At 48.3% G+C, this 12,693-nt stretch overlaps 1 protein-coding gene across 2 annotated transcripts in view; it reads right to left on the reverse strand.

The window, feature by feature from the left end:
• LOC106596082 (casein kinase I) overlaps positions 1-12,073 on the reverse strand; it is an 89,652-nt gene extending 77,579 nt beyond the window's left edge. The window contains exon 1 of one of the 2 annotated variants that reach the window (XM_045715859.2): positions 11,577-12,073. In XM_045715859.2, the coding sequence (XP_045571815.1) occupies positions 11,577-11,652 (76 nt within the window). In that variant the 5' untranslated portion in view covers positions 11,653-12,073. The remainder of the gene's footprint in view (positions 1-11,576) is intronic. The other variant, XM_045715858.2, reaches the window with a different exon arrangement.
• Between the last annotated feature and the right edge of the window lie 620 nt (positions 12,074-12,693).

The following is a 12,693-nucleotide window of genomic DNA, read 5'->3' on the forward strand; positions in this document are numbered from 1 at the left end:
GGGGGGGTGGTGGGCCTGCGGGGGGGTGGTGTGAATATAATGGGTTCCTGCGTGGTGGTGGTGGTGGTGTGTAATATAATGGGTTCCTGCTGTGGTGGTGGTGGTGTAATATAATGGGTTTCTGCTGTGGTGGTGGTGTAATATGATGGAGAGGAGGGAAGAGGAGAGCTGGAAAGAGAGGACAGAGAGGGGAGAGGACAGAGGAGGAGATGGAGTGTGTTGAGGGTAACTGAAGCTGGTATGACAGTTTGTTTCACTGTGTGAAATGGACAGGAGGGTTACACCAATTAACTGGCTAACAAAACCCCTCTTATTTCTCAACACTGAGTTGCTTATTTCAAGAAGTGTAGAAAGTAGAGCTTTCTTCAGCCAGCCAGATCCACAGTCTCTCTACTCCTCTCTCCCTTCCTCCCTTTCCTCTCTCTTCATAGCCTGGAGGCAGCTGGCCCTTATTTATCCCCCAACCCCCCGAGACTCTTCCCTTTCCCCGCTCATCTCTCACTGTTCTGGGCCTCAGTCGGGGTGAAGGGGGGGGGGGGGCAGAGGGGCTGGATAGACTATGTGCCATCATGTCATCCATGTGTAGAGGAACACAGAGATCCACAGGGCTGGTGGTAATCAGAGCCTATAGCATGTCATCCAGGGGTAGAGGAACACAGAGATCCACAGGGCTGGTGGTAATCAGAGCCTATAGCATGTCATCCAGGGGTAGAGGAACACAGAGATCCACAGGGCTGGTGGTAATCAGAGCCTATAGCATGTCATCCAGGGGTAGAGGAACACAGAGATCCACAGGGCTGGTGGTAATCAGAGCCTATAGCATGTCATCCAGGGGTAGAGGAACACAGAGATCCACAGGGCTGGTGGTAATCAGAGCCTATAGCATGTCATCCAGGGGTAGAGGAACACAGAGATCCACAGGGCTGGTGGTAATCAGAGCCTATAGCATGTCATCCAGGGGTAGAGGAACACGGAGATCCACAGGGCTGGTGGTAATCAGAGCCTATAGCATGTCATCCAGGGGTAGAGGAACACGAGATCCACAGGGCTGGTGGTAATCAGAGCCTATAGCATGTCATCCAGGGGTAGAGGAACACAGAGATCCACAGGGCTGGTGGTAATCAGAGCCTATAGCATGTCATCCAGGGGTAGAGGAACACAGAGATCCACAGGGCTGGTGGTAATCAGAGCCTATAGCATGTCATCCAGGGGTAGAGGAACACAGAGATCCACAGGGCTGGTGGTAATCAGAGCCTATAGCATGTCATCCAGGGGTAGAGGAACACAGATCCACAGGGCTGGTGGTAATCAGAGCCTATAGCATGTCATCCAGGGGTAGAGGAACACAGAGATCCACAGGGCTGGTGGTAATCAGAGCCTATAGCATGTCATCCAGGGGTAGAGGAACACGAGATCCACAGGGCTGGTGGTAATCAGAGCCTATAGCATGTCATCCAGGGGTAGAGGAACAGAGAGATCCACAGGGCTGGTGGTAATCAGAGCCTATAGCATGTCATCCAGGGGTAGAGGAACACAGAGATCCACAGGGCTGGTGGTAATCAGAGCCTATAGCATGTCATCCAGGGGTAGAGGAACACAGAGATCCACAGGGCTGGTGGTAATCAGAGCCTATAGCATGTCATCCAGGGGTAGAGGAACAGAGAGATCCACAGGGCTGGTGGTAATCAGAGCCTATAGCATGTCATCCAGGGGTAGAGGAACACAGATCCACAGGGCTGGTGGTAATCAGAGCCTATAGCATGTCATGTCATGCTATCAGTGAGGAGAGGGAGGGGAACTCCAGTCAGGCTAGTAAAAACACCACGTGTCCAAACATTGAACACTTTCTACACAAACACACTAAAACTGCATCAATGTTTTGTAAATATTGGCCACTGCTCAAAGTAAAAAAAACTACTTAACTTCTATGGGCCACGTGGGACGCTAGCGTCTGTATGCACCAACACAGATCCCAGACCTGGTGTAATACCTTGGAGCATCGCTATGTACCAACACAGATCCCAGACCTGGTGTAAAACCTTGGAGCATAGCTATGTACCAACACAGATCCCAGACCTGGTGTAAAACCTTGGAGCATAGCTATGTACCAACACAGATCCCAGACCTGGTGTAAAACCTTGGAGCATAGCTATGTACCAACACAGATCCCAGACCTGGTGTAAAACCTTGGAGCATCGCTATGTACCAACACAGATCCCAGACCTGGTGTAAAACCTTGGAGACCAGAACTCGAGTGCAAAACACCCACCAGCCTCAATGCTTGCACACAAACACATTCCCAACTCTCAAAGTAGGGACACAACAGGTCAGCTTCCCCGGGTGTGAAGAGCTCGGACAACTTTATATAAGTCCTTTAAGTAGATGAACACACCGTTTAGTCACTGTGTAGATTTACAGACTAGGAGTTGGAGCGATGCCAGGTAATGTTGCAACAGCGTTGTAAAGATCTCTAACCAACACATTATATTAGTAGTGGAGAGACTGGGGGGAGAGAGAGATGGATGACTGTTAGAATTTCTGTCAGGAGTTTGTAAACACTGGTGTTCCAGCTGAGTTCTCTGCTCTCTATTGGTTGGTTGGTGTTCCAGCTGAGTTCTCTGCTCTCTATTGGTTGGTTGGTGTTCCAGCTGAGTTCTCTGCTCTCTATTGGTTGGTTGGTGTTCCAGCTGAGTTCTCTGCTCTCTATTGGTTGGTTGGTGTCCCAGCTGAGTTCTCTGCTCTCTATTGGTTGGTTGGTGTTCCAGCTGAGTTCTCTGCTCTCTATTGGTTGGTGTTCCAGCTGAGTTCTCTGCTCTCTATTGGTTGGATGGTGTTCCAGCTGAGTTCTCTGCTCTCTATTGGTTGGTTGGTGTTCCAGCTGAGTTCTCTGCTCTCTATTGGTTGGTTGGTGTTCAGCTGAGTTCTCTGCTCTCTATTGGTTGGTTGGTGTTCCAGCTGAGTTCTCTGCTCTCTATTGGTTGGTTGGTGTTCAGCTGAGTTCTCTGCTCTCTATTGGTTGGTTGGTGTCCCAGCTGAGTTCTCTGCTCTCTATTGGTTGGTTGGTTGGTTGGTGTCCCAGCTGAGTTCTCTGCTCTCTATTGGTTGGTTGGTGTCCCAGCTGAGTTCTCTGCTCTCTATTGGTTGGTTGGTGTCCCAGCTGAGTTCTCTGCTCTCTATTGGTTGGTTGGTTGGTTGGTGTCCCAGCTGAGTTCTCTGCTCTCTATTGGTTGGTTGGTGTCCCAGCTGAGTTCTCTGCTCTCTATTGGTTGGTTGGTGTCCCAGCTGAGTTCTCTGCTCTCTATTGGTTGGTTGGTTGGTGTCCCAGCTGAGTTCTCTGCTCTCTATTGGTTGGTTGGTTGGTGTTCCAGCTGAGTTCTCTGCTCTCTATTGGTTGGTTGGTTGGTGTTCCAGCTGAGTTCTCTGCTCTCTATTGGTTGGTTGGTTGGTGTTCCAGCTGAGTTCTCTGCTCTCTATTGGTTGGTTGGTTGGTGTTCCAGCTGAGTTCTCTGCTCTCTATTGGTTGGTTGGTTGGTGTTCCAGCTGAGTTCTCTGCTCTCTATTGGTTGGTTGGTGTCCCAGCTGAGTTCTCTGCTCTCTATTGGTTGGTTGGTGTCCCAGCTGAGTTCTCTGCTCTCTATTGGTTGGTTGGTGTTCCAGCTGAGTTCTCTGCTCTCTATTGGTTGGTGTTCCAGCTGAGTTCTCTGCTCTCTATTGGTTGGTTGGTGTTCCAGCTGAGTTCTCTGCTCTCTATTGGTTGGTGTTCCAGCTGAGTTCTCTGCTCTCTATTGGTTGGTTGGTGTTCCAGCTGAGTTCTCTGCTCTCTATTGGTTGGTTGGTGTTCCAGCTGAGTTCTCTCCTCTCTATTGGTTGGTGTCCCAGCTGAGTTCTTTGCTCTCTATTGGTTGGTTGGTGTCCCAGCTGAGTTCTCTGCTCTCTATTGGTTGGTTGGTGTTCCAGCTGAGTTCTCTGCTCTCTATTGGTTGGTTGGTGTTCCAGCTGAGTTCTCTGCTCTCTATTGGTTGGTTGGTGTTCCAGCTGAGTTCTCTGCTCTCTATTGGTTGGTTGGTGTTCCAGCTGAGTTCTCTGCTCTCTATTGGTTGGTTGGTGTTCCAGCTGAGTTCTCTGCTCTCTATTGGTTGGTTGGTGTTCCAGCTGAGTTCTCTGCTCTCTATTGGTTGGTTGGTGTTCCAGCTGAGTTCTCTTCTCTCTATTGGTTGGTTGGTGTTCCAGCTGAGTTCTCTGCTCTCTATTGGTTGGTTGGTGTCCCAGCTGAGTTCTCTGCTCTCTATTGGTTGGTTGGTGTTCCAGCTGAGTTCTCTGCTCTCTATTGGTTGGTTGGTGTCCCAGCTGAGTTCTCTGCTCTCTATTGGTTGGTTGGTGTCCCAGCTGAGTTCTCTGCTCTCTATTGGCTGGTTGGTGTTCAGCTGAGTTGATTGGTTGCCACTAGCCAAAGCCAAACACATGCAGATAGACTGGGCTCTACAGCCAACACTAGGGCTGGGACAACATCCTGACACAGACAAATATTACATCGGCCATTTTCAAGTAAACCTGTCACAAAACCAACAGGTCCAAGTCTTACTCATGACTCAGACCACTTATTCTTGTTTCTCAGGAGAAGGGTGATATACATCGTTCTTAATAATACTTTTTACATAACCTAAAACAGATAAATAAAATAAAGGCATTGATCATCTAACTAGGCAAGTCAGTTAAGAACAAATTCTTATTTACAATGGACGGCCTACACCGGCCAAACCCGGACGACGCTGAGCCAATTGTGCGCCTCCCAATCACGGCCGGATGTGATGTAGCCTGGATTTGAACCAGGTACTGCAGTGATGCCTCTTGCAATGAGATGCAGTGTCTTAGACAGCTGCGCCACTCGGGGAGGCTATACCAAAAGGCCAGCCAGCCCATACCAAATAATACAAACTGCTTGTCAATAAGCAGCCTAGTTGGCCCTAATTCACTGGCTGCTTTTAGCCAGCCCTCATCTAATCCAGTTACAATCTGGTTCAGTGATACAGCTCCCACCTAGTGTAAGCCAATGGGATCATCACGGGGAACATGCGTTCTAGCTTGTCTTAATCCAGTTCCTGGACAGTGCTTGGGCTTCCCACAACACATACAGAGAGGACTCAAAATAATATCAAATGTATTTTTTGAGGGGGTTGACCAGTATAGTACATTTCTGCACAGCTGCAATGTTGGGTGCACCCTATTTCCTATATAGTGCACTACTTTTGACCAGAGCCATTAAAAGTAGTGCACTAAATAGGGAATAGGGTGTCCTTTGGGATGCAACCGTTGAGAACGTTTCACCCTGTTGAACTACATCCCAGTTCTCCAATCACAGGCCAAACACTGACCTCATCCTCACGTCTCGTTGCCCATGACAACACACACACACCGGGTCTTTACAGGACCAGGAACACAGAACAGAACACAGCACACTACCGAGACCCTTAAGAGATTCCAGCTGTGTTCAAAACCATGATTACCTCAACACACACACAGTCAGAGGCACACACACACAGTCAGAGACAGCAGACACACACACACACACACACACACACACGGGGGATAGAACATGATTACACCATTGTATGAAGTGAACCAGAGTGAGCAGCCTTCCATCCATCTACACATGAAAGCAAACAGCTACAGGGGTTGTAGGAGAGAAAACAAGCATTGAACAGGATACTTATTAGCTTAGTCCCAAATGGCACCCTTTCCCCTAAATAGTGCACTGCCTATGGCCATACAGGGGGCCATTTGGGACTCAGCCAATGGCGATGGAGCAGGTAGTTGTGTCTGAACAGGGCATTAAGAGCAGCTGGCTGTAAGAATAACTCTCTGGCTCCAAGGACATCTCTGTTCTGCCCTTCTCTGTGTCTGCAAATGGCACCCTATTCCCTATGTAGGCCCTGGTCAATAGTAGTGCACTACATAGGGAATAGGAGGCCCATTTGGGACGCACATGTTACATCATTACATCACACACATCTCACAACAGGGGCTTTGGTGGAGTGGTCTGTTACAACATGCCAGACACAAAGAGATGCACACAGTTCCCACACACACACACACACACACACACACAGTTCACACACACACAGTTCACACACACACACACACACACACACACACACACACACACACACACAGGGAAAAGGAACATTGTCTGAATTAGGTAAGGGCCAGGTCTTCCATTCTGACCCCAACTAAAGGGTCAACTAGTTAAGGAAGAGTAAAACTATTATTTGATTTCTTTCTTTCAAGTTGAGAATTGAGAACGTCAGAACTCGGGTGAAGGCTGAGGACGTCAGAACTCGGGTGAAGGCTGAGGACGTCAGAACTCGGGTGAAGGCTGAGGACGTCAGAACTCGGGTGAAGGCTGAGGACGTCAGAACTCGGGTGAAGGCTGAGAACGTCAGAACTCGGGTGAAGGCTGAGGACGTCAGAACTCGGGTGAAGGCTGAGGACGTCAGAACTCGGGTGAAGGCTGAGAACGTCAGAACTCGGGTGAAGGCTGAGAACGTCAGAACTCGGGTGAAGGCTGAGGACGTCAGAACTCGGGTGAAGGCTGAGGACGTCAGAACTCGGGTGAAGGCTGAGGACGTCAGAACTCGGGTGAAGGCTGAGGACGTCAGAACTCGGGTGAAGGCTGAGAACGTCAGAACTCGGGTGAAGGCTGAGAACGTCAGAACTCGGGTGAAGGCTGAGAACGTCAGAACTCGGGTGAAGGCTGAGAACGTCAGAACTCGGGTGAAGGCTGAGAACGTCAGAACTCGGGTGAAGGCTGAGAACGTCAGAACTCGGGTGAAGGCTGAGAACGTCAGAACTCGGGTGAAGGCTGAGAACGTCAGAACTCGGGTGAAGGCTGAGAACGTCAGAACTCGGGTGAAGGCTGAGAACGTCAGAACTCGGGTGAAGGCTGAGAACGTCAGAACTCGGGTGAAGGCTGAGAACGTCAGAACTCAGGTCAAGCGTTCTGAATCTAGTTGGAAGATTCCTGGAAGCTGATGATGGAATAAGGCAATTTTGGGGAAATTAAGTGAATTTTACAACTCTACACAAGAGGGAGTGAAATTCAGACTTCCACCAAGAAAACACATCTGTCAGCAACACATTGTAAGCAGCATCTAGGCCGACTTCTCCACACGTACAGCTGTTGCTGTGAGAGCAGCTAATCTACCAACAGGGCAGTACTGTACAAACATGCAATAAAGAGATTGCTCACGTCACCACAGGTTGTACATAACTTCTCTGTATGTGAGCTGCCAGCCTGCCTACGCCCTTATTAAAGACCAGGGGTGTTTCTCTAGTCTAGAGTGGCTTCCTCTCATCAATGTGAGACAGGCCAAGTCCCAAATTTAACTATGTTCCCTACATAGTGCACTACTTTTGAACAGGGCCCATAGAGCTGTGGTCAAAGGTAGTGGACAATATATGGAATAGTGTGAAATGTGGATTTGGGAAGCTACCTGTGTCAGGACACAGTCACTGACACCCACACACCAGTGTTATCAGTGTTCTGCGTCGCTCTGCAACAGCGCACATTAGGGCTGTATTATCTAACTAGGTAATGGTGGTAACCTACACAAGACACCAGCAGTCCTGACAGACACACTGGAGACGACAGTCAGAGTCTCCAGCAGAACAACACAACCTGGGTCTTGTTCAGTTGGCACCAAGGACGAAGCGTTAGAATATTAGGCGAAACTAGGAGGTTCTATCTGTAGCTGTCCAATAACAAATGCTTGCTTTGTGCCCTAACGAACACAACCCTAAACCTGAACACAGAGGACAGCCACTCTGAGACTGTTCTTTTTTTTTTACCCCTTTTTCTACCCAATTTCATGGTATCCAATCGGTAGTTACAGTCTTGTCCCATCGCTGCAACTCCCGTACGGACTCAGGAGAGGCGAAGGTCGAGATCCGTGCGTCCTCCGAAACACAACCCAACCAAGCCGCACTGCTTCTTGACACAATGCCCACTTAACCCAGAAGCACCAATGTGTCGGAGGAAACACTGTACACCTGGCGACCGTGTCAGCGTGCACTGCGTCCAGCCAGCCACAGGAGTCGCTAGTGCACGATGGGACAAGGACATCCCTGCCGGCCAAACCCTCCTCTAACCCGGACGACGCTGGGCCAATTGTGCACCGCCCCATGGGTCTCCCGGTCGCGGCCGGCTGCGACAGAGCCTGGACTCTAACCCAGGATCTCTAGTAGCACAGATAGCCCTGTGATGCAGTGTGTTAGACCACTGAGACAGAGCCTGGACTCTAACCCAGGATCTCTAGTGGCACAGATAGCCCTGTGATGCAGTGTCTTAGACCACTGAGACAGAGCCTGGACTCTAACCCAGGATCTCTAGTAGCACAGATAGCCCTGTGATGCAGTGTCTTAGACCACTGAGACAGAGCCTGGACTCTAACCCAGGATCTCTAGTAGCACAGATAGCCCTGTGATGCAGTGTCTTAGACCACTGAGACAGAGCCTGGACTCTAACCCAGGATCTCTAGTGGCACAGATAGCACTGTGATGCAGTGTCTTAGACCACTGAGACAGAGCCTGGACTCTAACCCAGGATCTCTAGTAGCACAGATAGCACTGTGATGCAGTGTCTTAGACCACTGAGACAGAGCCTGGACTCTAACCCAGGATCTCTAGTAGCACAGATAGCCCTGTGATGCAGTGTATTAGACCACTGAGACAGAGCCTGGACTCTAACCCAGGATCTCTAGTAGCACAGATAGCACTGTGATGCAGTGTCTTAGACCACTGAGACAGAGCCTGGACTCTAACCCAGGATCTCTAGTAGCACAGATAGCACTGTGATGCAGTGTCTTAGACCACTGAGACAGAGCCTGGACTCTAACCCAGGATCTCTAGTAGCACAGATAGCCCTGTGATGCAGTGTGTTAGACCACTGAGACAGAGCCTGGACTCTAACCCAGGATCTATAGTAGCACAGATAGCACTGTGATGCAGTGTCTTAGACCACCGCACCACTCGAGAGGCCAGACACTGTTGTGTTCCAACTCCAACCTGAACACAGAGGGAAAGCATTAGTAGACAACTCAAACAGCAGCAAGTCGAGTTTGTCTCAAAGACAGTGGTGGTCTGTATATATTCACAGCCAGCCCAACACCCAAACCAGAGACAGAGGACCACACCAGACAAAGACCTCCAGCATACACTAGTCTAGGGCAACACCAGGACAATAGAGTCCCTGCTCCTCCAACACTGGTTCCAGGACAATAGAGTCCCTGCTCCTCCAACACTGGTTCCAGGACAATAGAGTCCCTGCTCCTCCAACACTGGTTCCAGGAAAATAGAGTCCCTGCTCCTCCAACACTGGTTCCAGGAAAATAGAGTCCCTGCTCCTCCAACACTGGTTCCAGGACAATAGAGTCCCTGCTCCTCCAACACTGGTTCCAGGACAATAGAGTCCCTGCTCCTCCAACACTGGTTCCAGGACAATAGAGTCCCTGCTCCTCCAACACTGGTTCCAGGACAATAGAGTCCCTGCTCCTCCAACACTGGTTCCAGGACAATAGAGTCCCTGCTCCGCCAACACTGGTTCCAGGACAATAGAGTCCCTGCTCCGCCAACACTGGTTCCAGGACAATAGAGCCCCTGCTCCTCCAACACTGGTTCCAGGACAATAGAGCCCCTGCTCCTCCAACACTGGTTCCAGGACAATAGAGCCCCTTCTCCTCCAACACTGGTTCCAGGACAATAGAGCCCCTTCTCCTCCAACACTGGTTCCAGGACAATAGAGTCCCTGCTCCTCCAACACTGGTTCCAGGACAATAGAGTCCCTGCTCCTCCAACACTGGTTCCAGGACAATAGAGTCCCTGCTCCTCCAACACTGGTTCCAGGACAATAGGGGGCAAGGTCGGCTGTCAATCATAACAAACTACAGACAGATTTCAAACCCCTTTCAGACCCCTAGCCGCCTACCCGGCTGGCTGACCCCTAGCCGCCTACCCGGCTGGCTGACCCCTAGCCGCCTACACGGCTGGCTGACCCCTAGCCGCCTACACGGCTGGCTGACCCCTAGCCGCCTACACGGCTGGCTGACCCCTAGCCGCCTACACGGCTGGCTGACCCCTAGCCGCCTACACGGCTGGCTGACCCCTAGCCGCCTACACGGCTGGCTGACCCCTAGCCTCCTACACGGCTGGCTGACCCCTAGCCTCCTACACATTAGTGCTTCATGTAGCCTGGGGCTGAAATAATTGGATAGGCCCTGAAGCCTGTCAGTGGGCAAGGTGTTGGAGTCATTAATATATAGCTAATTATCCAGTCCTTTCAGCGCAACAAGATGTGGCTAGGAGGCGTATTCAGTAGTGCACACCGTAGCAAAACACTTTGCAAAAGAAAATGTTTATTATTGAAGAATAATGTTGTCCTTTTTAATTTAGTTTGGCTTGTGGTGTTGTTAAAACCAGAGTAACAAGTGATCCAACTAGGTCTAGCCCAGTTGTTGTTTGCAAGTAAAACAAATATGACGTAAGTGAGGGTATGAGCCCTCATCACAACCTACCCTGATGGAAGCTGGACACACACAGACACACAGGCCTGCATCAGTTTCTGTGTCACAAACATGACCTTGCTGTATCTCACCCCCACTGAATCAGCTGAAGCTGAATGAAGGAAAATAATCAATGAAAAACAGACAAAATACCATCCATCATGTTATCTAGGTTAGGCCACAGACAGTTTGTAATGCCTACCAAGTTGATAAGACATGATCAAATAACATGCATGGACCCCTATCCACCCGGTTCTGAGGCCAGCTTGATCTCAGCTGAGAGCCTAAAGGGATGAGCAGCAGCACTTTCATCCATACACTACATACAAACCACCAGAACATGTCATAACATGTCCAATCTGACCACTAGTTGCTACTACAGTCAATAGGGATTGGAGTAGATAGCTAGTACAACAACACTCCAGTGAAAATAGTGTTCCACGCACTTCCATCGCGTTAACGTTATCAAGAGGGACTGATAACAACTGAAATGCATTACACAGTTATATTATAATAACGGTGGTGAACATGTACAATATGTCAAGTCAGCCATTGCATCTGGCAGATCGTGAGTTAACAGTCAAATTGGACATTTTGGAGACACTATATTCAGCTTTGGTACTTAGCTTATTGTTACAGACAGACCTATGTCTGTAGCTTGACAAAAGGTCGACAACATTGGACTCAAAACCTTTCCAGCTGGCTTAGCTAGTGTTTATGATCACCCAAGGAAGGTGGTTATATCACCAACAAGAACAATTAACGTGTGTAGTATCTCACAGATATACTCTGACAAATAAATCTGCGCATTGAAGTGATAGCTACATTCAAACGGGACAATTTGTTCTAACGTTAGCTAGAATCAGCTGGCTAAAACAAAAACTCAACAGCTGACGTTTGATCGAGTCTACCGTTGAAGAGTTAGCCTGCTAGCAAATGTCATGTAAGCTTGCTATAAAAAAAAAAGCTAAAATAACAGATGAGAAAATAAATACTATTAACTTTTTTATATTAGAAACTTACCCAAATAAATATCTCCAAACGATCCACTTCCAATTTTTCTGCCCAGTCTGTATCGGTTTCCCACTCTCAATTCCATGATTGAGAATTTATAGCTAGCTCAAAATCCACAAAAAATGTTTCAGGCAAAAGTCCAAGAAAGTTTCAGTCCAAATATTTTTTTAAAGACAAAATTATTTCCAGAAACGGTTTATTTTTCTCTCTTCTTTCTGCTTCCCGTAGTCTCTATCTATCCGGATATAGTAGCACTGTCCCTAGCTACAATCCAACAAACTATCTTTCACCTCTCGTTTTAAAACAATCCTAATGTCATAAAATCATAATACTGGGTTTGTTTTGAAGGTTAACGTGTGTAGTTTATGCTCTTGCTATTTTCGATATCATCCCGACTTGCTTTTCCGAAGATGAAGATGGATTTTGCAGACGTTGCCCTTGTATTTTGCTATGTTCTTTCACCACTGTCTCTGCGTCTGTCTTTTTCCATAATATACGACTTCTCGCCGTTCAGCAATCTGTCGTACGTCGGTGTCGTCACTTCCCTTAGCAACGGCTGGCCATGGCAAATATCTGGCATGGGGGAGGGGAGCTGGGGCTGGGAAGGGCTTGCCTTGACACAATAACAACAAAAACCAGGGTTGAATCAATTTCCTTTGTCCAGCATGACATGTATCTAACTGTCATGTTCACAGCGTGTTTGTTGCTTTTAATAACCTCTACAACAAGCTTTTATGTTGAGATGAAATTATTGCACAGTATATTGAGACACACATCAATCTACAGTTATTTTTATTTATTTAATTAATTTACATTCTGTAATAGTAGGTCTACATAAGAAATAAGATAAATATATAATTTAAAACATAAAATCTCAATCTCACCTCTTTGTAAACATTAAAAAGGACATATTGATCAATCAGGGAGTCTGGGTGTGTCTTTAGGCATGGCATGACAAGGAAACGGAGAGATGGCCTGTAAAACCAGGTGAAACCGGATTCCCTGTGCGTGTAATTCTAATGGAACCCTATCCTAGTCTAAATAGTGCACTACTTTAGGTCAAAAGTAATGTACTATATGGAATGTGGTGTCATTTGGGACGCACACTGTGTGTAACAACCAGCCT

The sequence above is a fragment of the Salmo salar genome, chromosome 03 (assembly GCF_965601325.2).
Source record: "Salmo salar chromosome 03, fSalSal1, whole genome shotgun sequence".
NCBI lineage: Eukaryota > Metazoa > Chordata > Actinopteri > Salmoniformes > Salmonidae > Salmo > Salmo salar.